At 42.8% G+C, this 25250-nt stretch overlaps 1 protein-coding gene across 9 annotated transcripts in view; it reads right to left on the bottom strand.

The window, feature by feature from the left end:
* EPHA5 (EPH receptor A5) overlaps nucleotides 1–25250 on the bottom strand; it is a 248584-nt gene that overhangs the window by 54222 nt on the left and 169112 nt on the right. For 6 of the 9 annotated variants that reach the window (XM_083709143.1, XM_083709144.1, XM_083709149.1 and 3 more), the window contains 2 exons: nucleotides 11575–11699; nucleotides 5150–5309 (listed from right to left, as the gene is read on the bottom strand). The exons of the other annotated variants lie outside the window; for them this stretch is intronic. In XM_083709143.1, the coding sequence (XP_083565269.1) occupies nucleotides 5150–5309; nucleotides 11575–11699 (285 nt within the window). The remainder of the gene's footprint in view (nucleotides 1–5149; nucleotides 5310–11574; nucleotides 11700–25250) is intronic. 9 annotated transcript variants of the gene reach the window in all.

The following is a 25250-nucleotide window of genomic DNA, read 5'->3' as shown; positions in this document are numbered from 1 at the left end:
ATTTCATTAGAATTGGCTGTTCCCATAAAAATAATAATCTAGGCAATGCTTCTGATTTACATGGTAGACCTTTATAACATTATTATGGGTATTTCTGCTCAGAAGTTTAAGGTCAGGATGGAAATAGACCAACGGTGTCAAAATGCCAGCAGGTTATTTATAAATAACCTGAAACATGATTACTGAATTACTCTGAAATAGAAACTTTTCTACTGTATCCAAGATTCACAATAAGAGATTTATCTGGCACTATAATAAGGTTTTGTTTCTACTTATAGGACATGATTAATGGTTAATGCAATATAAAATACATTAAATAGATCATTTTTATTACATTAATGTTTGCATCATGGAGCTCTTTTCTCTATTAATAGATTGCTCATTGGCTCCATGGCTCTTGTCTCCTTTTCCTTTAAAATCTATTTCATTTTAAAAAGGTAACATTCAATGAAAATGAGAAAACTGACAGCATTAAAAGAGAGAGAGAGCAGATTATAAGAGCTCAAGACAAACAATCAAAGGCTGGCAAATTTAAATTTAGAAAACAAATGGAGAGAGTGGGTTTCTATTCAAAAGGGAAATGAAGGGATTTTTCTCCCTGTCACTAAATATTTCCTTAATTGAAATTATATGGAAATGTAATAAACATGTCAATTGTACAATTTTAAACAGGCACGAATGCATAAATATTAGTGGCGAGTGAAATTTAACCAAGCCAATAGGCTAAAGAGTGGACATTTTTATTCATTATAGTGACTTCAAGTCTTCAGTCTGCCTGTCCCTGATGCAATACTGCATATCTTACTCTGTGGTCTTGTTGTCCTAAAAATGAACGTTCCTCACTCCCACCCCATGTTAACTGGCTGCTGTCAGTGGGTTCTGCACACCAGAATGTCTTCAGGACACAGGGTAAGATGTGCTAAATAAGGAGTGGAAGATTTAAGGCTTGAGGACTCTTCTTAATTATTTTTACTAGGTAGGTAAAGGTAAAGGGACCCCTGACCGTTACGTTCAGGCGCGGATGACTCTGGGGTTGCAGCACTCATCTTGCTTTACTGGTCGAGAGAGCTGGCGTACAGCTTCCAGGTCATGTGGCCAGCATGACTAAGCCGCTTCTGGAGAACCAGAGCAGTGCACGGAAAGGCCGTTTACCTTCCCGCCAGAGTGGTACCTATTTATCTACTTGTACTTTGACGTGCTTTTGAACTGCTAGGTCGCGGGGATTTGAACCGCTGACCTTCTGATCGGCAAGCCCTGGGCTCTGTGGTTCAGACCCCAGCGTCACCTGCATTTACTAGGTAAGGTAAAGGTTAGGGTTATGGGGTTGGGGTGCTCATCTTGCTTTCAGGCCAAGGGAGTCGCCGTTTGTCGACAGACAGCTTTCCGGGTCATGTGGCCAGTGTGACTAAACTGCTTCTGGCGCAATGGAACACCATGATGGCAACCAGAGCGCATGGAAATGCCATTTACCTTCTCACCACAGCAGTACCTATTTATCTACTTGCACAGGTGTGATTTTGAACTGCTAGGTAGGCAGGAGCTGGGACAGAGCAACGGGAGCTCACCCCATTGTGTGGATTTGAACTGTCAACCTTCTGATCACCAAGCCCAAGAGGCTCAGTGGTTTAGACCACAGCGCCACCACAAGTTCCAATGCTAGCTCAAAAGGGCACCCACATACTCAGTCCAGCACAAAAACCCAGCCTTGGTTTTGTCCAAAACTTTGTTTCAGCAACGTGTTTGCTTGTGGGGTGAGGAGGAATCTTTTAGTTGTTGCTTTTTTGGGGGGCAAATTGTGAATCAGAATTACTAGATGTTACAGAAATTAGAATTATTACTAGCTGTTACAGCAAGGGGGATGACGACAACAATATAGCAATGTTTTCTGCTGGAGCCCAGACTTCCTTGTAATATGTAATTTTCTGCCCTAATGAAGGACAGCAATGAAACACTTTTGTTTATTTACAGAAGTTGTATACAACCCAAAGCAGTATAAAATAAGAAATGTGAATGCAGAAAAATTAAATTGTGCCTATAATATACCACATATGTAAAACCTGCATACCTCAAACTCTTGAGGTATATATGTGAATCAAACATAAGTGAAACATATATCAGCACATCAAGTTTCCTTACACTGAGTCAGATATTGTCTCCATCTCATCAAGTTGCTCTAAACAGCAAAGGCTGTCCATCGCATTTGTGGTTGGAGGTCTTTCTTGAGAACTTTAACTGGAGATGCCCAGGATTGAAGCTGCCATGTTTTTCTATCTCTTAAAGTTCTGCTTCCGCAATAAAGCCTCACTAGAAATAGCATCAACAGCCAACAACCCAAGTAAAGGACCAATAAGTCAACCCCCCAAAGATGGATGGAATAGGTATGTTTCTGTTTGTCTTCTTTCGAAGACAAGATATGATGCCAGTTGTTCGTGGTCAAATTATGGTTGGAAAAGTTGGCTATCATTGACACAAGCAAAGAAATCTAGCATGTGGTCAAGGATCTAAGAGTTGCTAGGGGAAGAGGCTTGAACTGAACTAAGCAAGCAGAATTTCTGAGTATTTCTTACTTCCACAGTGCTATAGTGCAAACTGCTTTTGGAACTCCCCACAATTTGAAAGGCAGCTTTCCCCTCTGTCATGAAGGTACTTCTGCTAGAAAAATCTAGGCCTGGAAATCTCTTTGGAATAAGATGCATAGTTCTCTGGATTCTGGCCATAGTCACACTTCTCAAAATATTACTACCAGAAACACCTTTTAACACAATTCACATCAGAAACTGGATTCCAAGCTTGCACAAGTGGAATCATAGCCTCCAGGTCTATACTGAGTTGTAATTCTCTCACAACATGCCATGAGTAGAAACCAGTTTGACAACACATTATTTTCAACTACAAGAATGAAGACTTTATTTAATATTTTTTACCAGCAGAAAACAGAGAAAAACCATCAACTCCTTGGAAAAAGCTGCAGAGCATGATCTCTCTTGCATCTTTCAAAAGCTCCAGCTGTGTTTTGGAAATCAGAACTATTTCGCTAAATCAAACAAGCTCATTAGCCATTGGTGAGACCTTTCCCCAAATTTCACACCTCCTTTGTAGTAAACAGATATGTCAACAGTAACATGCTATCCTTCCTTCTTAATCCAACTGCAGAACAAAAGATTCTATTCAATCTCCCCTTTCTTCTAGTCGAACAAAACATTTAAAGGTCATCAGTTGTGGTCTGAAGGGTGACTCTGAACAACCTAAAGTGCTTGGATACAAGGGAAACCAGATAGAGAGATTCAGAGCACATCTACATTTCCCAGGGGGAAAAAAACAAACCAACATGTAAACCCCTGGAGTTCCAAAATGAGGTTCCAATGTTTTTGTTCGCTTTTGGGGGGGGGGGGGAGCCATGACAGTTAAGATGGTAAAAACCTAATATAAAGGTCTGTATTGTAGATCCGCTCTTAGTGAAAGCAGCCTACATTTTCAGGCTGTAAATTCAAGGACCAATGTAGTAAAAACGTCTTCGGTGGGTGGCTTTTTTGGTTACCCATGCAAGATGTTCACGGAGTAATTAAGATAACAATCCTTTAAAAAACGCACACACACAAAACCCATTTGGAGAGCAGTTAAAAAGCTGTTCACTTCAAAGTGCTCCTCTTAGGAATGTCCAAGATTAGTCTCTTGCCACAACTCAGTACTGAGATCAACCAGTATATTTCCTTGCCACCATTATACCCAGATTCAAGAAGCTTTGAGGAACACAGGAAGTAACCACCTATTGAGTCAATTGTTGGACCATCTTGCTCTGTATTGTTGCAGGGGTCAGCAAACTTTTTCAGCAGGGGGCCGGTCCACTGTCCCTCAGACCTTGTGGGGGGCCGGACTATATTTTTTTGGGGAAAAATATGAACGAATTCCTATGCCCCACAAATAACCCAGAGATGCATTTTAAATAAAAGCACACAATCTGCTCATGTAAAAACACCAGGCAGGCCCCACAAATAACCCAGAGATGCATTTAAAATAAAAGGACACATTCTACTCATGTAAAAAAAGTTGATTCCCGGACCGTCCGCAGGCTGGATTTAGAAGGTGATTGGGCCGCATCCAGCCCACGGGCCTTAGTTTGCTTACCCATGGTTTACAGTGACTGGTAGAAACTGTCTATGGTTCCTGCCAGGAGTCTCTCCAGCCCTACTTTAAGATGCTGAGGAATGAACCCAGGACCTTCTGTCTGCAAAGCATTTGTTCTGCCAATGAGCTATCGCCCTTTAGGATAACTTCACCAAATGTACACCAATATTTACACATTTTCTTTAAAAAAACACACCATGTCCCCTAAAAATATAATGTGTGAATGAGATAAAATGCATGCATCATATAGGCACAATTGAATCAGATAGCTGGGAGGACTCAGGTTTTCTGCCATGTGACCTGTGGAAGATTTAAAGTTCTGTTTGTCCACCATGGTTTTAGCACAGGGTACATGGAACCCTCCTTGTGGCAGTATGGTACTTACTACACTACACTTGATACTTGCTTCCTTCAGATGTATAGCCAACCTATTAACATTCCAGAGGTTTTTTATTTATTTTAAAGGACCTGAACAATATGTGAGACGATTGTTACATTTCAGTATATACAGTGGTACCTCGGGTTAAGTACTTAATTCGCTCTTAACCTGAAACTGTTCTTAACCTGAAGCACCACTTTAGCTAAGGGGGCCTCCTGCTGCCACTGTGTCGCTGGAGCACGATTTCTGTTCTCATCCTGAAGCAAAGTTCTTAACCTGAAGCACTATTTCTGGTCTGTAACCTGAAGCATATGTAACCTGAAGCGTATGTAACCCGAGGTACCACTGTATTGGGGGAGAGGGTGACGATAAAAGAAGAGGTTCTTTAGCATTCAGACTTCAGAGAAGATTTAAGTTTGAAATTCTGGAGGAGAAGCAAGCCGGTGAAATATGTGCTGAGCTTTCCCTCACCACGCTTATGAATGATGCGTCTGAACACACAAGGCCACAAAGGGCTCTGGCGAGACAGGGAGAAGAGAAGGAGGAGATGGAGGCTGACGTGTCCCCTGCAAAGATATCGATCTGCTGACTCTTTCCTATTAACCATTACAGAGACATGGGCAGACAGTAATTAAAATGACTTACACACTGGGCTGGTTTCAAACTCAAATCTTCGGCTGAAGCTGCCGTACCCTGCTGCGGTCCGTGCTCGGATCTGGAAGACATATGCTGAAGCAGGTTTCAGTCCATCTGCGGTAATTTTCGTTTCCTTGGATTTGATGATAGTGTAGCTGGTCTCTTGATCCTTTTTGGCGCACGAACGCATGAATACACACACCCGCACACACACACAGACATAGAAAGGGAAATCTTATAAATAGCAGGCACAAGCTTGGTGGCTATTACTATACAGCAGAAATGCTAGGCTGCTGTCAACACAATGTCGGCAATCTCTTAACCACACTTAAAAGACTGAGAGCAGGCTGTGCGCTCGCTGCCTCCCTTCCTCTCTGAGTGTGAAACATGGTGTAAAGTTGCATCTGCTAAATGTTTATGCTTTTGTTGGTCTACTTTCACCAGAGTCTGTAATCTAGCTTCAAGCCCTGGTTAAGAATCAATTCAGTCTAACGTGAACCTTGATTCTAGATTCAGGTAGGTAGCCGTGTTGCTCTGACGCAGTCAAAATATATATATATAAATAAAATAATTGTCCAGTAGCACCTTAGAGACCAACTAAGTTTGTTCTTGGTATAAGCTTTTGTGTGCATGAAGAAGTGTGCATGCACACAAAAGCTTATACCAAGAATGAACCTTGATGCACACATTTAACCCCAAACCATGGAAGTGGGGAAATGAAGAAATTGAGTCTGCACTTGATTTCGCAACTCTGGATAAAAGGTTAGGAGCGTCACACCTGTGGCACTCCGTATATGAAGGGGAGTAAATGGACACTCAATTTTATATTTAACAGATGTGAGATGTGAGAGCCCACCACGTTGTGAGGCAGTCTGTTCACTTGTCAAATGAGGTTGTACCATTAAAAAGGAAAGTTTCTTCTGTGTTGAGCTGAAATGTGCTTCCCTGCAGTTGCTTCCGACCAGGGCCGGATTTAGGTTTGATGAGGCCCTAAGATCCTGAAGGTAATGGGGCCCTTTATATGTCCAGCTGTCCTTTGTCAACAACAAATTGCCGCTTTTTTGTGTTGAATATATGCTATATGGTCATTTATGAACCTGATAGGTATCTAAAGCCATTTGCACATAACAAAATATGTATTTTATCATAGTGATTGTTGAACTGAAATACAATTAAGAAGAAGTATATTAATAGTGAAATAATTATTAAGCTCTAACTGTATGTAGGTTGAATTTTATTTGTTATCTATCTTATATTTTGGAAATGTACATCCGAGGTTGTTTTTTCCTTTAATTTTTTTTGGGGGGCCAAGAGAGTGGGGCCCTAAGCTATAGCTTGTTTAGCTTATACATAAATCCAGCACTGCTTCTGATCTTTTCTTCTGAAGCAACAAAGTGTGTTCCATCTTCTGTGGGACAAATCTTCAGATATCTGGAGGCTGCTATTGTGTCTCCCCTTAACTTTCTATTCTCCAGGCTATAACATGCTCAGATCTTTTAAGTGCTCCTTGTGGGTCTTGGTTTCTCGTGCTGGGTCATGTTCAACTTGACCTCAAGATCCTTCATCACCCTGGTTTCCCTCCACTGGAAATGCTCCAGTTTGTCCCTCCTTAAAGTGTGGCACCCAGAACTGGCCGTAACAGAACTAGGTGGGGCAGAATGGAGCTACAGCCCTCTGCAGGACCTCCAAGCTAAATAGGGGAAGGACAAAGGGCACACATCCAAGCCCTGCCCCAATGTCCTCACATGTACCACCTCCATGTCAGACCTGCCCCTGGGGTCCTCTAAGTTGTCTGGACATGATTAGAAGCCTCCTTGTGATAATTCAGGGTTCCCCAATACAGGGAGGCATCTAAACATGTTCAGTTGAACATGGTTGCAAACCCCCTTCAGACACATCTGCACAGTGCATGAAGATCAGGGGTGGAATGAGCACAAGTGAGAATGGGGTTTGTGAATGCACCTCTGTAGCTCAGCCATCACATGCAGAAACTGAACACCTTAAGAGGGCTTATTACTTCTCATGATGTTGACATTATGTGCCCAGTAATGCCTAACATGGCATTTGCTATTTTAGCAGCTGCCTCATGTTCAACCTCTGGTGAATTAAGACACTTGGATCCTATTCACATTTACTTTGCTGCAGCCAAATTATTGAAAGGATATGTATTTTAAAATATAGATAGGGGTCTCATTTAATGAGAACCTGCAGCTATGAAACTTTTCTAAGCAGTCAAAAGGGATTGTTTGGCTGAAACATGTCTGTCAAATTTAATGTTACTATGGAATCATCTCCCTTTCTATATGTCTTTATATTCGAAGTGAGAGTTAGATACAGCTAGTTAGGTTTTAAAGCTGTACATTTGTATAATACAGGCTGCTTTGCTAATTTGATGAGACTTGAGAGGTTACAATTGCAATAGGATTCTGTGTTATCAAAGCTTGTTGTTGAATTTTAACAGGACAGTAAAATAATACAGGGGACGCAGGTGGTGCTGTGGGCTAAAGCCTCAGCGCCTAGGACTTGCCGATCAAAAGGTCGGTGGTTCGAATCCCTGCGGCGGGGTGCGCTCCCACTGCTTGGTCCCAGCACCTGCCAACCTAGCAGTTCGAAAGCACCTCCGGGTGCAAGTAGATAAATAGGGACCGCTTACCAGCGGGAAGGTAAACAGCGTTTCCATGTGCAGCTCTGGCTCGCCAGATGCAGCTTTGTCACGCTGGCCACGTGACCCGGAAGTGTCTCTGGACAGCGCTGGCCCCTGGCCTCTTAAGTGAGATGGGCGCACAACCCCAGAGTCTGGCAAGACTGGCCCGTACGGGCAGGGGTACCTTTACCTTTACCTTAAAATAATACAAGTGCATTTTGCCCTTCATAGAAAATGATCACTTTAGGGTTTATTATCACAATGTGACACAGTGGTTTCTGGGCAGTATATCCTCACATTGCAGTTGGTGGAGGGCATGTTTAAGAGCTCCCCCATGTATAACACACACACACACACACACACACACACACACACACATTTCCATAGGCTAAAGCCTTGATTGACTTTTTCCTCCTCTTTTTTGGCCTGGGTGAGCATCCAACCATTTGCAATGTTGCAGTAGTACAGTTAAGGAAGGAGCATTATTTGGCATAGGAGTCAGCAACCTAAGGCCCCCGAACTGAGTTGCCCGCTTGCGTGCTGCGCTAAAGTGGTGCAGCATGGTGCTGGGACTCACTTCCACAGCGCCAAAAATCGCATCTGTGCAGATGCAGATGCCGAAAATCGCAGGCACTCGCGATCTGGCCCACAGCGGGATCTCCGCGGGACCGATCCGGCCCGGGCAAGATAAACCTTGCTGACCCCTGATTTGGCATGCCTGCATATATAAATGTCCTCTCAGTTTGGTCCCTGTAAAACAATGTGGGAGAACAGAGACCTTGCACAGCAACACTGAACATCTAAAATTCACACCGACATTGCCAGATTGGCATAAATGAATTGCACATTTGCAAATAGCACAAAACTCTGTTCTGGCCAGTCACCTGGGCAGGGACTGATTGAAATCCCCGACTTCACTTGCTGGGAAGGGATAGAAAGAAGACTGGGGAGGGCAAGGCAAGGCACAAGACTTCCTTTTCTGCCGGCGAGAGTCTTTCTTTCACCAATCCTTCCCAAAAGCCCGATCTAGGCCTTTTCCAGTATTGTATCTATCGTGGCTCTAAAATTAAATGCACCCAACTGAGTGAAAAGCTACAAGGCCAACTGTGTGGGTGTCTTCCACCCTCTAACCAGGCATGGCAAACTTGGCCCTCCAGCTGTTTTGGGACTATACAGCTCCCATCACCCGTAGCTAACAGGACCAGTGGTCAGGGATGATGGGAACTGTAGTCCCAAAATAGCTGGAGGGCCAAGTTTGGCCATGCCTGCTGGGTCTAACCAATGGAAATGTAGGAAGATGCTGCACTGAGCCACCCAGTAATATGGTGCCCAGTGTGAGGACAAAAATTCCCACAGCTTGATGCCCTCTGCAGGGGAACTGCCTGCCCCACCTTAAATATTTCACTGCTTCCCAACAGCACAAAGTTACAAAACAAGGAAGCAGCATGAACAGAAATTAAGACTGAACTGCAATCCTGTTGCTGTTTTGAGTAGGCTGGTGGGGGTTTTTTTTTTGTGTGTGTGTGTGTGTGTGAATGTGTGTGAAAGATCATTTATATTAACTATCAAGCCTAATGGATGTAATAAAAACAAAATGAAGTATGCAGGTTTTATTTCACTAAATTTAAATGACTTTGCTTCGCGCCCGCCCCACCCCGCTCACAAAAAAAGGCAATTCAAGTACGTCACCTTGATTCTGCACGTTGTATGTGAGCAAGTATATGATCATATTAATTTATTCAAAGCGTTTGCTCAGTAGCTCTTATCAGTGTGCTTTATAAGAGATTATTATGAAGGAAAACAGGCTTGCTCTTCCCTCGGAAGAACAAAGAAATTAATCCTGAAGCCTTAAATCTGCTTGGGTGCTTTCCACAGGTATCTGGTTTGCCAGCAGGATGCTGAATTTGATGGGACATTGGCGTGATCCAGCAAACTCTTTTGTGTTCTTAAAATGTGAAGCCTTCCGTTCTCAGTGGCAGTTGTCCACATCATAATATTAACAGGTGTTTGCAATGGATTTAGCCTATGCATTTTATCTGTATGTTGTTCCCTCAAGCCTGTCAGCCTCTTCTGTCCCCACCTGCTGCCAAGAGAACCCATTTCTGACTCTTCCTGTCTCTTCCACCTTTTTTCTCTGACAACCACCACTGTCTGCACACAAATGCTGTTTAGTGCTTTTTTGCATTCCTAGCTGTCTCAACAGAGTTCAGAAACAAAAACAACAAGAAGAGTTCAGAAACAAAAACAAGAAGATGGAAGAGTATTCCTAACGTACTAGTGATGCTCGAGGAAAAAGTGGAGGTAATTCAGAGCCCCCAAATCTATGGGAAACTTCCCTGTCAAGAATTATCAGGATTTCAGGCTGTGGGGCAATGGGTGACAAACTCCTAAACAGTATGGCTGAGTTGTTGACTTTTTTGTCCTCCATTTTGGAGTAAAGCTACCTTGGGGTGTGGGCCAGAGTGATATCTCCTCAGTCCTTCATTTATGATTTCATGTAAGTCTAACCCTCATTTTGATTTTTCATGCACCACAATTCAATACCGAGTTAGTTGTAACTGAACTCAATGATCTCAGTAGGCTTCAGGTTGCCTAACTCTGGGCATATCTGTTCCATGTAGTTAAACTAGTTTGAGAACCATCTTTTCTTCCCAAGGAAACCAATGGACTGTAGCTCTGGCTCTGTGTGGTGAAGGAGACAGCTTAGGGATCTCTAAAAGAGAAGTTTCAGCATTGGGACCAGCCCACCCATTAGGCAAGGTGAAGCAACTGCCTCAGGTGGCAAGGTCCACAGGAACTGAAGGTCCTGATGTAGATCTGTATTCCTCTCCTTGTTCTTGATATAGATCTTCACTCACCCCCTCTTCCCTGGCCGGGAGGGAAACACCATTTTGTGGTTTGCCTTATATGCCAAAATGTCTTGGACCAGCCCAGCAGCTTCACCAAACTACAATTCCCATGTTGTGGGGTTTTGTTTTTTGTTAATTTCAGGGGAAACGAGAACAGCAAAAGTGACATGAAGTAACTGACTTGGTGTTCTGAAACTATAATACTTGTACAAAGTAAATTCTAGAAGAGCCCAAATCATAGCTGTCAACGTTTTCCTTTTTTTAAGGGAAATTCCCTTGTTCCGAATAGGATTCCTCGCAAGAAAAAGGAAAAGTTGACAGCTATGGCCCAAATGTCAACTATGGCAGAACTGCTATGCAGTAGGACAGTGTCTCAGAGACCGAGCTACAAAGTTCCTCCACTCTGATGCAGCAAATTGTACTCTGGGCTTATTAAGATTATATTACAAATTCATCTATGTGATGGATGTTGAACATTTAAATGTGTCTAATAATAATAACAACTGTATGACATTTTGGAAAAGCAACAAGAATATGATCTACTGAATATCCCTCAATCATAGTTAATCAAGCTGCATTCCTGTACACACTTACCTAGGAGTAAATTGGTGGGGATTACTTCTGAGCAGACATGCACAGGATTGCACTAATTTTAGTGAAATAAAACCGGAACATGAAACTAACAAGAAACCTAAATGTATTTGTTCAACAGAAGTAATGCACTAAGGAAAATAAGTATGCGCGCACACACACACACACACACACACACACACACACACACACACCAAGGCTTCCTAATCAGTCACAGTATAATTAATTTGACATGGAGTTACAAACAAAAATTACTCCATCCCTTTTGAACGGATACGATAATTCTAACCGAGCAGAGGAAGGCAGAAATCAAAGATAGTTAGAACAGTGTTGCAATTGGACAATCACACCTTTTCAAAATATTTGATTTCATACTCCAGGATGATGCCATTGGGTCGATCTGGCTCCTGCCAAGAGAGTGAGATGCTATTTTTGCCGACTTTCCCTTTTTTCACATTTGTGATTGGAGATGGTGCTGCGGAACAGGAGAAGAAATCAAAACAGAGTCAGAATAATTACTATTTTGGATGAAGAAAAAGAAATCTCCCCCTAATGCTGCGCAGCTTTAGAGCTTGTCAAAGTAGATAACAGCTCTTTGTTGTAAGCCGTCTATCAATCCCCGAGCGATAAATGAGTCAGAGTTTAAGAGCAGAATTTCTGCATTTTTCGCCTGGTAGAGAAACTTCTCCCGTACAAACATAACACTTCCCAGTCTCTCAACCACAGAGCGTAGCGCTGGTTTCCTAAGAAGAGCAGCTCTGCTGGATCAGACCACGTTTATCATTGCTGCCTCCTGCCCCACCGCCAAGATCTCCACAGAGCCTCGTAGGAGTCAGGGTGCTCCTCAAAGGATTGCTGCTTGGCTTCTCCATCTGGGAGAACTGGAACGCCTCCCTCTTGTTAAGGCATGTCCGAAGTCCGCTTTGGGGGCCTAATCCGGCCCACCGGTTGGTTTAACCTGGTCCCTGTGGCAGTTTATTCCCTGGGGTAAAATCCTAAAAAACCCTCAAGAACTTCAATGCTAAAAAAGCTAAACAATGTCAACCCTAAATAAAGCTCAACAACTTCAATCCTAAATTAAAACTTCATCAGATCTGGCCCTCTTTGAAAAAAGTTTGGATACCATGCTCTAGTTGGTGACAACAGAAGTGGGTGGAGCCCGAGGCAGGAGCTTCATCCTGGCCCTATGAGTGGGCCGGCTCCAGTACATTTGCTTGTTAAAAGAATAATCGCCATGTGAAAATGAAGCCTATCAGAGTAGGGCGAGTTGAATTTTTCAACTCTCAAATTCCCAAAATGAGGGGTGCTAAAAAGTTGTGACATGGTTTGGGAACTCAAAATGTATTTTGGTTAAATTGATATGCCATACTTTTCCATGTATAAGACTAGGTTTTGTTTTGTTTAAAAATATGTTCAAAATTGTGGGTTGTCTTATACATGCATACAATCTCCCCCCATTTTATCAATTTGGAGTCTTATACATGGGGGCTTGTTATTCAAGAGAAAATGCGGTAATTTAGTTTTGCTTGGTAAGTAAAAGGTGTGTAAAATTGCACAGAAATCATTAAAAATGATTGCAGTTATATCGTATATTAAAAATTATCATTACTTATGTATTATTATTTAGCATCACCTGACATTTTCGGAAGGTTAAAATTAAAATTCTTTGGTTTTCCGAAAGCAGTTTCTGTGCTTCTTCATCAAACATAGACTTACCGAGCTAAACATTGCCCAATAAAAAAATAATAACAGAATTGAATTCATCACACCCCAAAACATATTTTAAGACCCCCTCACTGAAGAAATTTGCAAAATTAAGTTTCACCAACTAAGATGACACGTTCTACTACCAGAGGAAACACCCAAACTCCTACTAAATGATAGAAATGGGTACAGAGAGAAAGTTCTTGAATGTATTGGCTCTAATTGTAGCCTGTCTAGAATTGCTGGTGTTGACTAGAGATCCCAAAAGCACAACAGGGGAAGCCACAAAACTCTCTCTGAAAAGCAGGATATTGAATGAATGAATGTGGCAAGGTCCAGATCTGCTTCTAACTTTCATTTTCAGCTACATCAGCAGAAATCGCCTAGCTTTAAAAGTCCGTTACTGTTTCCATGGCTGTCCAGAAGCTTCTGGAAGCAGAATGACGGTTGAAACTATGAGCTGTCAATTTCGGCATCACACCATAGTTAGCATAAAGCATGGTTTCTGATTTTTTGTTTGCTGGCCAACTGCAAATCAGGGTTCGCCAGTCCATATATCACACTATAACATAGTTCAGCTTTCTTAACCATAGTTTGGTGTGCTGTCTGAAGTGAGCGATGATGATATTCTTCTTCTTTTTAAACAACAATTACACAGTGGTCAGATTAAAAAAACCAAAAAACACATCTAGTTCTGTGCTACCAAAGGTGTGCTGAGTCTTAGTTTTTCAAATGTTAGGCTTCTGTGCTGCATGACAAACTACTTACAATATAAAACTGTTAAAAATGTCTAAGTCATTGGACACCTCAAATAACTATTCAGATAGCAGCCATAACACATCTCCCCCCCCCCCCCCATTCTTCCTTATGTATTATTCTGGAGTGTTAACCCACTAAAACCCCACTTTGGTGATTATTTTTTTTAAGGAGTCTACTTTGCAATGCTATTAACCTTTGTGGAGTTTTCAGAGGCCTGAATTTCCGACTACACCGATCACTAACATGCTCATTAGTTGCTATGTAAAATGCTGTGCTCAACTTTGGGGAAGGAGGCACGGGAAGAGATAAGAGAAATGGGTAACCCTACACCTAGAGTACTTTAGAAAGGCAGTAACTGTATCCTTTTAGAATCTTCCTCAAAAGAAGTGTTAAGTATAACTGCAAGATAAGGACCAATTAAGCATGTTCAATCGATCTTTGCGGTTCAGGCACGAAACCATAGCTACTTTGCATCCTCCATACATCTAAATTACAAAACTCTGAAGTGAAGGAAGAAGGTATGCATCTTTTAGCTTTCTTTGTCAAACAAAACGTAATACAATCTCTGCAATCAGACAAAGTCTGCAATCATTCTATTTTAAAAGCTGGAAATGAGATACCATGCAATATGATCACAGGGGAAAAGGACTGCTGTAAAAAAAACCACAAAAAACAAACCAGTATTTTAAAGGTCATTGGTACTACAAGGACAATATCCTCTGAATAAGTGGAAACCAAAATAGTGAACCATTTGATTTATTTTCTTTGCACCCTGTCCTTAAACGGGTTCCCAAGACGGTTTATAAAAAGTTAAAATTACTATAAACAAAAAACATTCAAATGAGAAGATTTAAACTCTAAAGCATTACAAAAAACAGTGTAGTAGAAGCAAAACGGTTTCCAAAAAGTCATGAAAAGAACATGTTGCTACTTTTATAAAGAGAGGCAGGCTAAGGGAACATATTTAATCCTGACTGTTCATAGAAACTTGCACATCTATGTTAACTATTCTAAACTTAAGTTTCCATGCAGGGTGTTCGCTCATAAATAGAACTGCCCACACGGCTTGATGTAAAACCAAATTTGAAGTGAACCTCAGCTGGAAAAGCAGAGGGACTTTGAGGTAAGGGAGAAGAGTTCAAAAATCTTTTTTAAAAGGTAAAGGTAAAGGACCCCTGACAGTAAAGTCCAGTTGCAGATGATTCTGGGGTTGCGGCGCTCATATTGCTTTACTGGCCAAGGGAGCCGGCATTTGTCCGCAGACAGTTTTTCCAGGTCATGTGGCCAGCATGGCTAAGCCGCTCCTGGCGAAACCAGAGCAGCGCACGGGAATGCCAGTTACCTTCCCGCCAGAGTAGTACCTATTTATCTACTTGCACTTTTTGGCATGCTTTCGAACTGCTAGGTTGGCAGGAGCTGGGACCGAGCAACGGGAGCTCACCCTGTCTTGGGGATTCGAACCGCTGACCTTCTGATTAGCAAGCCCAAGAGGCTCAGTGGTTTAGACCACAGTCCCACTTCAAAAATCTTAGGCCTTTGAAATTCTGAATTGCTTGTCAGTGGAATTTGCCAAAAGCTAATTTCAGATAGACAAGACAGACAGACAGATATAAAAAATATATATGAATGTCACTCAAAAGTTAAATACCCGAATAATTTTTTACATAAGCTAAAAGAATTTTGCAGGGTGTGGATAAATTTTCTCTTCAAAATATTGCATGTATTTATCCACAATTATTTGCCACACATGAGAGCTGGCAAATTATGGTAAAACCTGGCTGGCTGGCTGGTAGGCATCCATTGTGTCTTATTTTTAAGGGAGAGAAAAAAATCCTATGTGGGGAGAAAGGAAGACAATTGTGAACAGATGAATGCTGGCATGGAAAGATTTTGACAGTCCCCGCAGCCAGTCTCTGAACACATAGCTGCTTTGCATGAAAGAGAATCTATGACTTATCCTAATGAAAGCTGTTATTACTATTATTATTGTTATTATTATTATTATGCATGAAAAGCACAATGAACATCACACTGCCTTGTTTTAATCTTAAGTAGACAAGTTGCAGGGTTGATCATGTTACTCTGCCTGTACAGAGAAGTTTGCAAAGAGCTATATAATTTTATGATTACGTTCATTGTTTTTATCTCTTACCAAATGCTCTTTTCTTAATTTCACTCTCCTCCACACACACAAACACCTACACTCTGACTTCATGGGAACAATAATGTTTAATGTTGGCTGCAAAAAGCAACGATCAAAATGCTTTTAATCTTCTAAGGTTTAGCTGAGACATCAAAACAGAACTTCTTACATCTAGGGATATTAATAACTAAATAAAAATAAGGAACCCCCACACCTACAATCTCAGACTTTCTTGCTCGGCTTGGCACTTCACTCTTCCTTGTACCAAGCTAATCATCTGTAGTCTCAGTTCTTTGCTGAATAACTGTGATGCCTTCAGATAGCATCAGAACAGAAATGTGAAATAATAGATACCTGTCCCAGCCAAGCTCTGGGGAGATAATGCAGGCAAATGGACTTGGCACTGAGAGGCTGCTCAGGAACAGCTGGAAGAACAGGTGTTTGTATAATAATAGGTGCCATGAACCAGGGCTTCAATAACTACTATGGATTCTTCTGCCATTATCCAGTCTGCAAATATTTCACTTGCTCTCCCAGTACTGCCCCTCTAAAAATTAGTATCATTGCAAGACAACGTCTCACTACATGCCTTGCACGACATGCTGCCACCCATTCCTCTTTTGGAGCTGAAGAAGTAGGCTGTAACCTTTAAATGCTTATTGTTGTTGGCATCTGTATGTCTCGAGAGACAGTGGCGTGTGCCTCCAGGGGTGAAGTCAAATCTTAGTGAACTCTCTGGGACGCAAGCCTGGCCTGGGCGTATGGTGGTCCTGGGTGGGCCAGATGACAAGTGACAAGACCCCTCTTGGCTCTGCTGATGTGGTCCAAAGGAAAGAAGAAGAAGAAGAAGAAGAAGAAGAAGAAGAAGAAGAAGAAGAAGAAGAAGAGGAGGGGTTTGGATTTGATATCCCGCTTTATCATCACCCTAAGGTAAAGGTAAAGGGACCCCTGACCATTAGGTCCAGTCATGACCGACTCTGGGGTTGTGGCGCGCATCTCGCTTTATTGGCCAAGGGAGCCGGCGTACAGCTTCTGGGTCATGTGGCCAGCATGACTAAGCCGCTTCTGGCGAACCAGAGCAGTGCACGGAAATGCCGTTTACCTTCCCGCCGGAGCGGTACCTATTTATCTACTTGCACTTTGACGTGCTTTTGAACTGCTAGGTTGGCAGGATATCACTACCCTTAGGAGTCTCAAAGCAGTTAACATTCTCCTTTCCCTTCCTCCCCCACAACAAACACTCTGTGAGGTGAGTGAGGCTGAGAGACTTCAGAGAAGTGTGACTAGCCCAAGGTCACCCAGCAGCTGCATGTGGAGGAGCAGGGACGCGAACCTAGTTCACCAGATTATGAGTCCACCACTCTTAACCACTACACCACACTGGCTATACATCTGGCACCAGCTTGGCTGCAGGAGTTGCCATGAGGAGGCATCCAAGGCAACTGTCTTAGGGACTCCACTCCAGATTTGTGTTGGGCTTACTGCTTAGCCTTCTCTTCTCTCAAAGATGTCCCACAAGGCAGTAGGCACGCATTTTTCCTCGAGGTTTACTCCTGACGCGTTTCTCATGATTGAGAAAGGCGGTAGAGGTTTAGGATCAGCAACCTGGGCTACCTTCCCACGTTGATGACCCCCACCTGCCCCTCACTTCCCTCTACAGCAGCCTTTCTCAACCTGTGGGTCCCCAGATGTTGTTGGACTACAACTCCCATCACCCCTAGCTATCAAGGCCAGAGCTCAGGGATGATGGGAGTTGTAGTCCAACAACATCTGGTTGAGAACCGCTGCTCTACAGCATGTGCAGAAACTGCCTTCTCAACTGTTGGACCAGCGGCATAGCTAGCCACTTGGGACAGTGCATGCACCCTGAGTCTGGGGCGGGGCGAGCCAGGACAGGGCATGCTGCACAGAGCCTCCAAGGATTCTACCCACCACCTCCCCCTCAGCTGTAGAGCAGAGTGGCCATTTTGGGCAGCATGGAGCCTGCAGGTGCCCAAGCTACCACGTCACTCCCAGGAGAGACGCGTGGCTCAGGTGCGCTGCAGGTCCTGTGGTAAGTGCCAACCCCCAAGGGGTGTCCCCCCCAGCTACCCCTCTCTTTCGGACCCACGATTGGTCTTGTCCGCTTAATCTGCCACAGCCAGCCTTTGCATGCAGGAGAAGTCCCTAACTCACCAAGGGTTTGAGACCCATTGGCTACCCTCACCTGGTTTAACTGGCCAGTTGATACACACATTCACATACTTTAGTACCCATCCTGTTCATCTGATTGTTTAAACGGATTTTCCATCTGATGGTAAATTGTTTAACCTGATTTCCTTTGTTTATATTTATTTTAAAGGGCCGTAGCTCAATGGTAGGGCATCTGCCTTGCAAAGAAGATCCTAGGTTCAGTTCCCAACACACCTCCAGACAGGGTTGGGAGAGACCTCCTGCCTGAAATCTTGGACAGCAGCTGCCAATCTGTGCAGACAATACTGAGTTGGATGGACTGGTAGTCTGGCTCAGTAGAAGACAGCTTCCTATGTTCCAAATGCAATAAAAATTAATTCATAATGAATAAACACTTACACTGTACAGTCGTACCTTGGTTCTCAAACGGAATCCGTTCTGGAAGTCCATTCGACTTCCGAAAACCAAGGCGCGACTTCCGATTGGCTGCAAAAGCTTCCTGCATTCAATTAGAAGCCACAGAAGCCGCGTTGGATGTTCGGCTTCCCAAAAATGTTTGCAAACCGGAACACTCACTTTCAGGTTTGCAGTGTTCAGGAGCCAAAACGTTTGAGTCGCAAGGCGTTCCAGAAATTGGAAATTCTAAAAATTGGACATATACACATACACACATACACACACATTTTTATTAATTTTTTTAACATATTAATTCCAACATTCATACAGCTTAACTTCTCATCTTATACAATATGTTTGGACTTCCTTCAATGCCTCTGATGATTTTCCGTTCCATGTCACTTATTAGGCATTTCTTAATTTTATATTACCTTTAATTGTCCTTAACTAATAGTTCACCTCATTGTCTTTTTTGCAATATTTCAAATAATTCACCGTACAAAACTTCTTGCAAACCTACTAGCATAATCTGTTCATCACAATTACTTTTCAAATAGTCCGTAAATTTACTCCAGTCTTCTGAGCATCTCTGGTCCTGCAGATTTCGAACCCTTCCTGAAAAGTTGACTTTTCAAGGGGATACTGAAGTCATACATTGAGCACAGCAACATAAATGAAGACTAGCAAAGTTTTCCAGTTGAATGAATTCTGCACAGAAGACTTAGTGGCTTGTGAACAATATTCCTAGTCACTGGTGAACTGTGTTTCAGTAGTTGGGGACGGATTCTACTTTACCCTGTGTTATGGAAACTATGCTCAGTTTCTGAAGGGTGTTCTGGGATGTGTGTGGTCTCTTCCCTGCATACGTTCCAGCGTCTGCTTTTCGCTCCCTGAGAAGCTTAATGCACTAAGATCAATAGGGCAGTTTTAGAAAGGAATCAATATTGCACTCAAAGAAATCTTTCTTTTCCTTTCTTTTCTTTTGCAAAAAAACACACACCAAACAGCCTCCCCCCCCCCCCCCCGCCGCAGGTTACTAATAAACAAACTTGCTCCAACAATTATATCTCACGCTGAAAGGTAAGGGGTGAATTTTGTTGCCTCTGATTTTGATGGTGTGTTCAGTAGTTTGGCTTTAATATTAGAACTCATCAAAGTGATTGATTGGTGTATCACGGAAAGAGGCAGCGCTGGCACCAAAGGAAATTTCCCACACACTTTAAAATTGGCTCATGTAGCTGGTCTCAATTTAACAGCAGTCGAGCAAAAGGATGGAGAGCGCTGAAGCCAAAGGCTGAGAGCCATTCTGAGCACGACACTAAGAAGGTGACATAGGAAACACAACTGTCTTGCATTTCCTATTCCCTGCGTTTCTCCCTCATGCCCCAAAAGGGAACTTAAAGGCTGCTAAGGTGCCAGAGGGAGACTGTGATTTCCTCTTTACTACAGGTGGGCTCAAGATATCTAGGGAAGAGGCAACCCAGCTTCCCAGACCAGCTCTCAGAGGCTTTTGTTGGTGCTCAAACAAACACCCCACAATGGAGACATTCTTGCCCCAGGGGTCTTCACCAGTAGCTTTGCTCCCTGTCAGAGGCTGGTGTTTCCAGTCTTTCACCCTACTGAACTAAGTGGAGACTGGTGTGAATAGGTACAATGATGCAGGTTTTACTGTTTTGAGTTCTAATAAAATAGGAACAGTGCACACACAAAATCTGTTCCATCCTGAGATTGGAAAAATTCTGACCAGCATTTAATCTGAGTTCAGCAGATGGAATACCAGAATCCTGGAACAATTACAGAGCAGAAATTGTCCATTTTCAATATTTCTAATGTGGCGTACATGTTGTTGGGCCGCTGGGCAAATTTCTACTGCTTTGACATACAGAGTTTGATCTATGACCACTACTGTTCTACTGTTACAGTGTCTCAAATATAAATTCTTCTTTTTAAGCCCCACTCCCTGCCTTTTTCTAGAGCAAAGTCTGATAAAACCTAGTTGGTCATTGTCTTCCAAGTGGTAAAGGTAAAGAGACCCATGACCATTTGGTCCAGTCGTGGCCGACTCTGGGGTTGCGGCGCTCATCTTGCTTTATTGGCTGAGGGAGCTGGCTTACAGCTTCCGGGTCATGTGGCCAGCATGACTAAGCCTCTTCTGGCGAACCAGAGCAGCACAGAGAAACGCCGTTTACCTTCCTGCTGGAGTGGTACCTATTTATCTACTTGCACTTTGACGTGCTTTCGAACTGCTAGGTTGACAGCAGCAGGGACCGAACAACGGGAGCTCACCCTGTCACGGGGATTCGAACCGCCGACCTTCTGATCGGCAAGTCCTAGGCTCTGTGGTTTAACCCACAGCCCCACCCACGTCCCTTTCCTTCCAAGTGGTACTGATGGTCCAATTTTCAGGTCAGCTTGACGTCAATACCAGGAAAGGTACTAGAACAGATCATTAAATGGTCAGGCTGTGAGCACTTAAAAAGGATGCTGTGATTCCTAAGACCCAGTATGGGCTTCTCAAAAACAAGTCATGTCAGACGAATCTCATTGCTTGCTTTAATAGAGTTGCAAGCTTGGTGGGTCAGGGGAATGCTGTGGATGTATTACATCTTGATTTCAGTAAGGCTTTTGACAAAGTCCCCTATGATAGATAGTCTTGTGGATAAGGTAGCTGTTAGGTGGATTTGTAGCTGGTTGACTAAACCCAAAGAGTACTCACTAATAGTTCCTTGTCAACTTGGGAAAAAATGACAAGTGGGGTGCCACAGGGTTCTGTCCTTGGCCTGCTGTTCAACATCTTTATAAGCAACTTGGATGGAGGAATTGAGGGGATGCTCATCAAATCTGCAGATAACACCAAACTGGGAGGGGTAGCTAATGCCCCAGAAAATAGAATCGGGATTCAATATGACCTTAACAGATTGGACAGCTGGGCCCAAACTAACAAAATGAATTTAAATAGGGACAAATGTAAGGTTCTTAGGCAGGAAGAATCAGATGCACAAATAAAAAGGGGGACACCCGGCTTGCCAGTAGTAAATGTGAAAATGATTGAGGGAGTCTTAGTAGACTTCCTTGAAAGGTAATGGACTCTCCTTCCTTGGAGGGTTTTAAGCAGAGGTTGGGTGGTTATCTAACATGGATGCTTTAGTTGAGATTCCTGCCTTGCAGGGGGTTGGACCAGATGGCCCTCAGGGTCCCTTCAACTCCACAATTCCATGATTCTATGACTGTTAGTGTTTTTGCAAGTTTTATTGCATTTTAGTCAACAGAAAATACATGAATAAGGTTAGTACTTTTGTGCCAAACGTTCAAGCAGTGGGGAAAGCTTGATAATATACAATCCGTTTTCCATAATACTATTTCACAGGCTGGTTAGTTAGACAGCATAAATTGCTCTAGCAAATTTCCAATTCATTCTAAAAGAGTGAGGGTGAGGGACCAAATTATATTGCGGACCCCTACCAGCGGTTCAGTCTTGTGGGAAATAAACACACACCAAAAAGGAGAGAGAGAAAAGAAGACACTGAAGCTGATTCAATTATGGTCAGAAAGACTGTTTAGCAGATACTCTAGCTGCAGATTTATCCAAGGGCTCTTAATACATATACAGGGCATCTTGCTATAATTAGAGATCACTCTGCAAAATGTAATTAAATGTCTCAAAGATCGGCAGCAATTGAATTATTCCCCCGCCCACCCAAATACTAAAATCTTTATGAAGATCTCTTCAAAGCTCAGTGTAATATGACCTAAAATATGAAATTCTGTACTTAATCTACATCAGAGTGATAGACACTATTCTCCAGACACTGGCCAGGGAGGGAGGGGAGGCAGAAATGGAGTTCACCGTAAACAAACCAACACAATTGATCATTGATTATCTTCGACAGCACAAATGAGACCAGATCATTCACCAAAAATGCATGCACATTTTAATGTAACAGCCCTATCCTCAAGCAGTTCTATTTGCAGTCATCCACTGATAATGGGATTGTGCTCTAACACTTGGAAGACTGGAGCCAACGCCTGTAGTTCATGTCATGAGCTGCTTAAAAGTAGGACGGCCAACTCATGCAGCTCTGAAAATGAGTAAATGTATCACCCAAATGCTGTCTAGGTGCTAACTGTCAATGAGTAACATGAAGGCTACTCTGCTCTCCCATCTTTTGGTCTCACATCATTTTGGACTCACAGCTGTCCATGGAGGCACAGGTCAAATCTGTGTCCAGGGCAGCTGTTTACCAGCTCCATCTGGTAGGTAGGCTGAGACCCTATCTGCCTGCAGACTGTCTCGCCAGAGTGGTACATGCTCTGGTTATCTCCCACTTGGACTACTGCAATGCGCTCTACGTGGGGCTACCTTTGAAGGTGACCCGGAAACTACAACTAATCCAGAATGCGGCAGCTAGACTGGTGACTGGGAGCGGCTGCCGAGACCACATAACATCGGTCTTGAAAGACCTACATTGGCTCCCAGTACGTTTCCGAACACAATTCAAAGTGTTGGTGCTGACCTTTAAAGCCCTAAACGGCCTCGGCCCAGTATACCTGAAGCAGCGTCTCCACCTGCATCGTTCTGCCCGAAAACTGAGGTCCAGCTCTGAGGGCCTTCTGGCGGTTCCCTCATTGCGAGAAGCGAAGTTACAGGGAATGAGGCAGAGGGCCTTCTTAATAGTGGTGTCTGCCTTGTGGAACACCCTCCCACCAGATGTCAAAGGGAAAAAAACAACTACCAGACTTTTAAGAGACATCTGAAGGCAGCCCTGTTTAGGGAAGATTTAATATCTGAAGGACTACTGTTTTTTAATATTCAGTTGGAAGCCGCCCAGAGTGGCTGAGGAAATCCAGCCAGATGGGTGGGGTATAAATAATAAATTGTTGTTGTTGTTGTTTCATCTTTGAACTGGACTTGGACCAGACAGCCCATCAAACAGAGGAGTGCCCACTCTACTGAAAAGTCTTGAACTGACCTATCAACTCCAATGAAATGTCAATGGGATTTCTCTGGGCAAACTTGTTTAAGGGCTTCATCCCATAGTATAGCAGAAAAACATGTGGTATTTCAGTGCAAACATCGTAAAGTTAGACTGGAAAATCACAAGACTCTAAACTGACTACAAAATGCTACGAAAATGAACTTTTTAAACTTAAAGAACAAACAAAATCTTTAACCCTCCCAAGCCAGCTGGGTTGCTGTGGGCTGACTCCAGCAGCTGTTCAGAATATAGGAAAAAAGCTCTTAGCAAACTTAAACCACTTCATATTCCATGTACCCAAGAATTATGGAATCAGTTGTCATTTCCACCCACTTCTCACTTTCTTAAAAATTGTGTTCAACTTATTAAGCTATCAGGGGTCTAATTTACCCTTACTGAAATGGATGGGGAAATGAAATTTCCAGACACTTAAGTTAATGGCAGTCCGTTTGATTCTTACCAGCTTTTCGATATAGTACTGGAGAAATAACAGCATTTTGGCTTTATCATAAATTCCATTATGCCATTTCAAGAGCACTTGAGTATATATATATATATATATGCAGGTTTTGGTGTCCTCGGGTGTCTTCCCGTGTAAAAGTTGGGGTGTCTAGGCGACGTTTCGACGAGGTCTCACTCGTCATCTTCAGGCTGGTGCTTTCGGCTTCTTGTTACTGGAACAGAGCGGGATCTCAATGTTTGAGTTCCTATAAATACTGTAGAGGGGGTGTTTATAGGAACAGTATTTATAGGAACTCAAACATTGAGATCCCGCTCTGTTCCAGTAACAAGAAGCCGAAAGCACCAGCCTGAAGATGACGAGTGAGACCTCGTCGAAACGTCGCCTAGACACCCCAACTTTTACACGGGAAGACACCCGAGGACACCAAAACCTGCATTCCTGTACCCGTGAAAATCTACGAAAGCAAATATATATATATATATATATATTTCTGTTTTTGTAAAATAAATCTGTATATGTGTATTTTTTTTAAAAAAAATACAAAGTACTCCAAGGGTCTGTTAAACTCCAGGAGTAAACTTTTCCATTTTAGTTTTATTTTGACATAGATGTTCACACTCCCTGCAATCTTGCAACACTGATTTCTTATTTCCTATTTGTTTGGAGAGACAGGTCGAGAAAGCCAATTACTTATTGCTGTATATCGATGTTCCATTATTGACTATGAGACCAGGTATGTAACAGATGCATTTTAGGTTTCAGTTTCTCCTTTTCTGCTTTTTTTTCTTCCTTCTTCCAGGGCATCTGGATAGGTAACTATCCCAATGAAGATTGCTTAATTTGTTGGCTGGATCATTTACTAAATCACATGCCACAGGTCTGTTTGCTTCTTAATGGTACAGGGACCAGTGTACATAATTTTTGTGTTAGTGGAATGTGGTTTCCACAAAATGTTAAATTTTGAAATCAAATTACATATTTTAAGGCTTTAAAGGGGGGCAGGGGCTGTTGGATCTCAACAGCAGGCTGATAGCATCAAGGCCTATGGTGGAATATATAACCCTTTTAAGACACTTCCATAGAAAAGTTATTATTGGCAGACATTTCCATTAGGATGACACAGAAGACATAGTTTGGTAAGGGTGGGTGTTGACATGCTGCATTGCATTCTGTGGAAGCCATTTTCCAGCATGGCTGCTGGTTGTTCACATGCACTACCTATCTCATAAACCATAGTACCAACATTCATAGGAATTTCTGTCAGACTATACTTTTAAAAGTAAAGGCAAAGGACCCCTGACAGCTAGGTCCAGTTGCAGTTGACTCTGGGGTTGCTGCACTCATCTCGTTTTATAGGACGAGGGAGCTGCCGTTTGTCCGCAGACAGTTTTTCCAGGTCATGTTGCCAGCATG

The sequence above is a fragment of the Podarcis gaigeae genome, assembly GCF_964106915.1.
Source record: "Podarcis gaigeae genome assembly, chromosome: 13".
Taxonomy (NCBI): domain Eukaryota; kingdom Metazoa; phylum Chordata; class Lepidosauria; order Squamata; family Lacertidae; genus Podarcis; species Podarcis gaigeae.
Note: the sequence above shows the minus strand (reverse complement) of the source record. Positions and strands in the feature narration are given on the sequence as shown.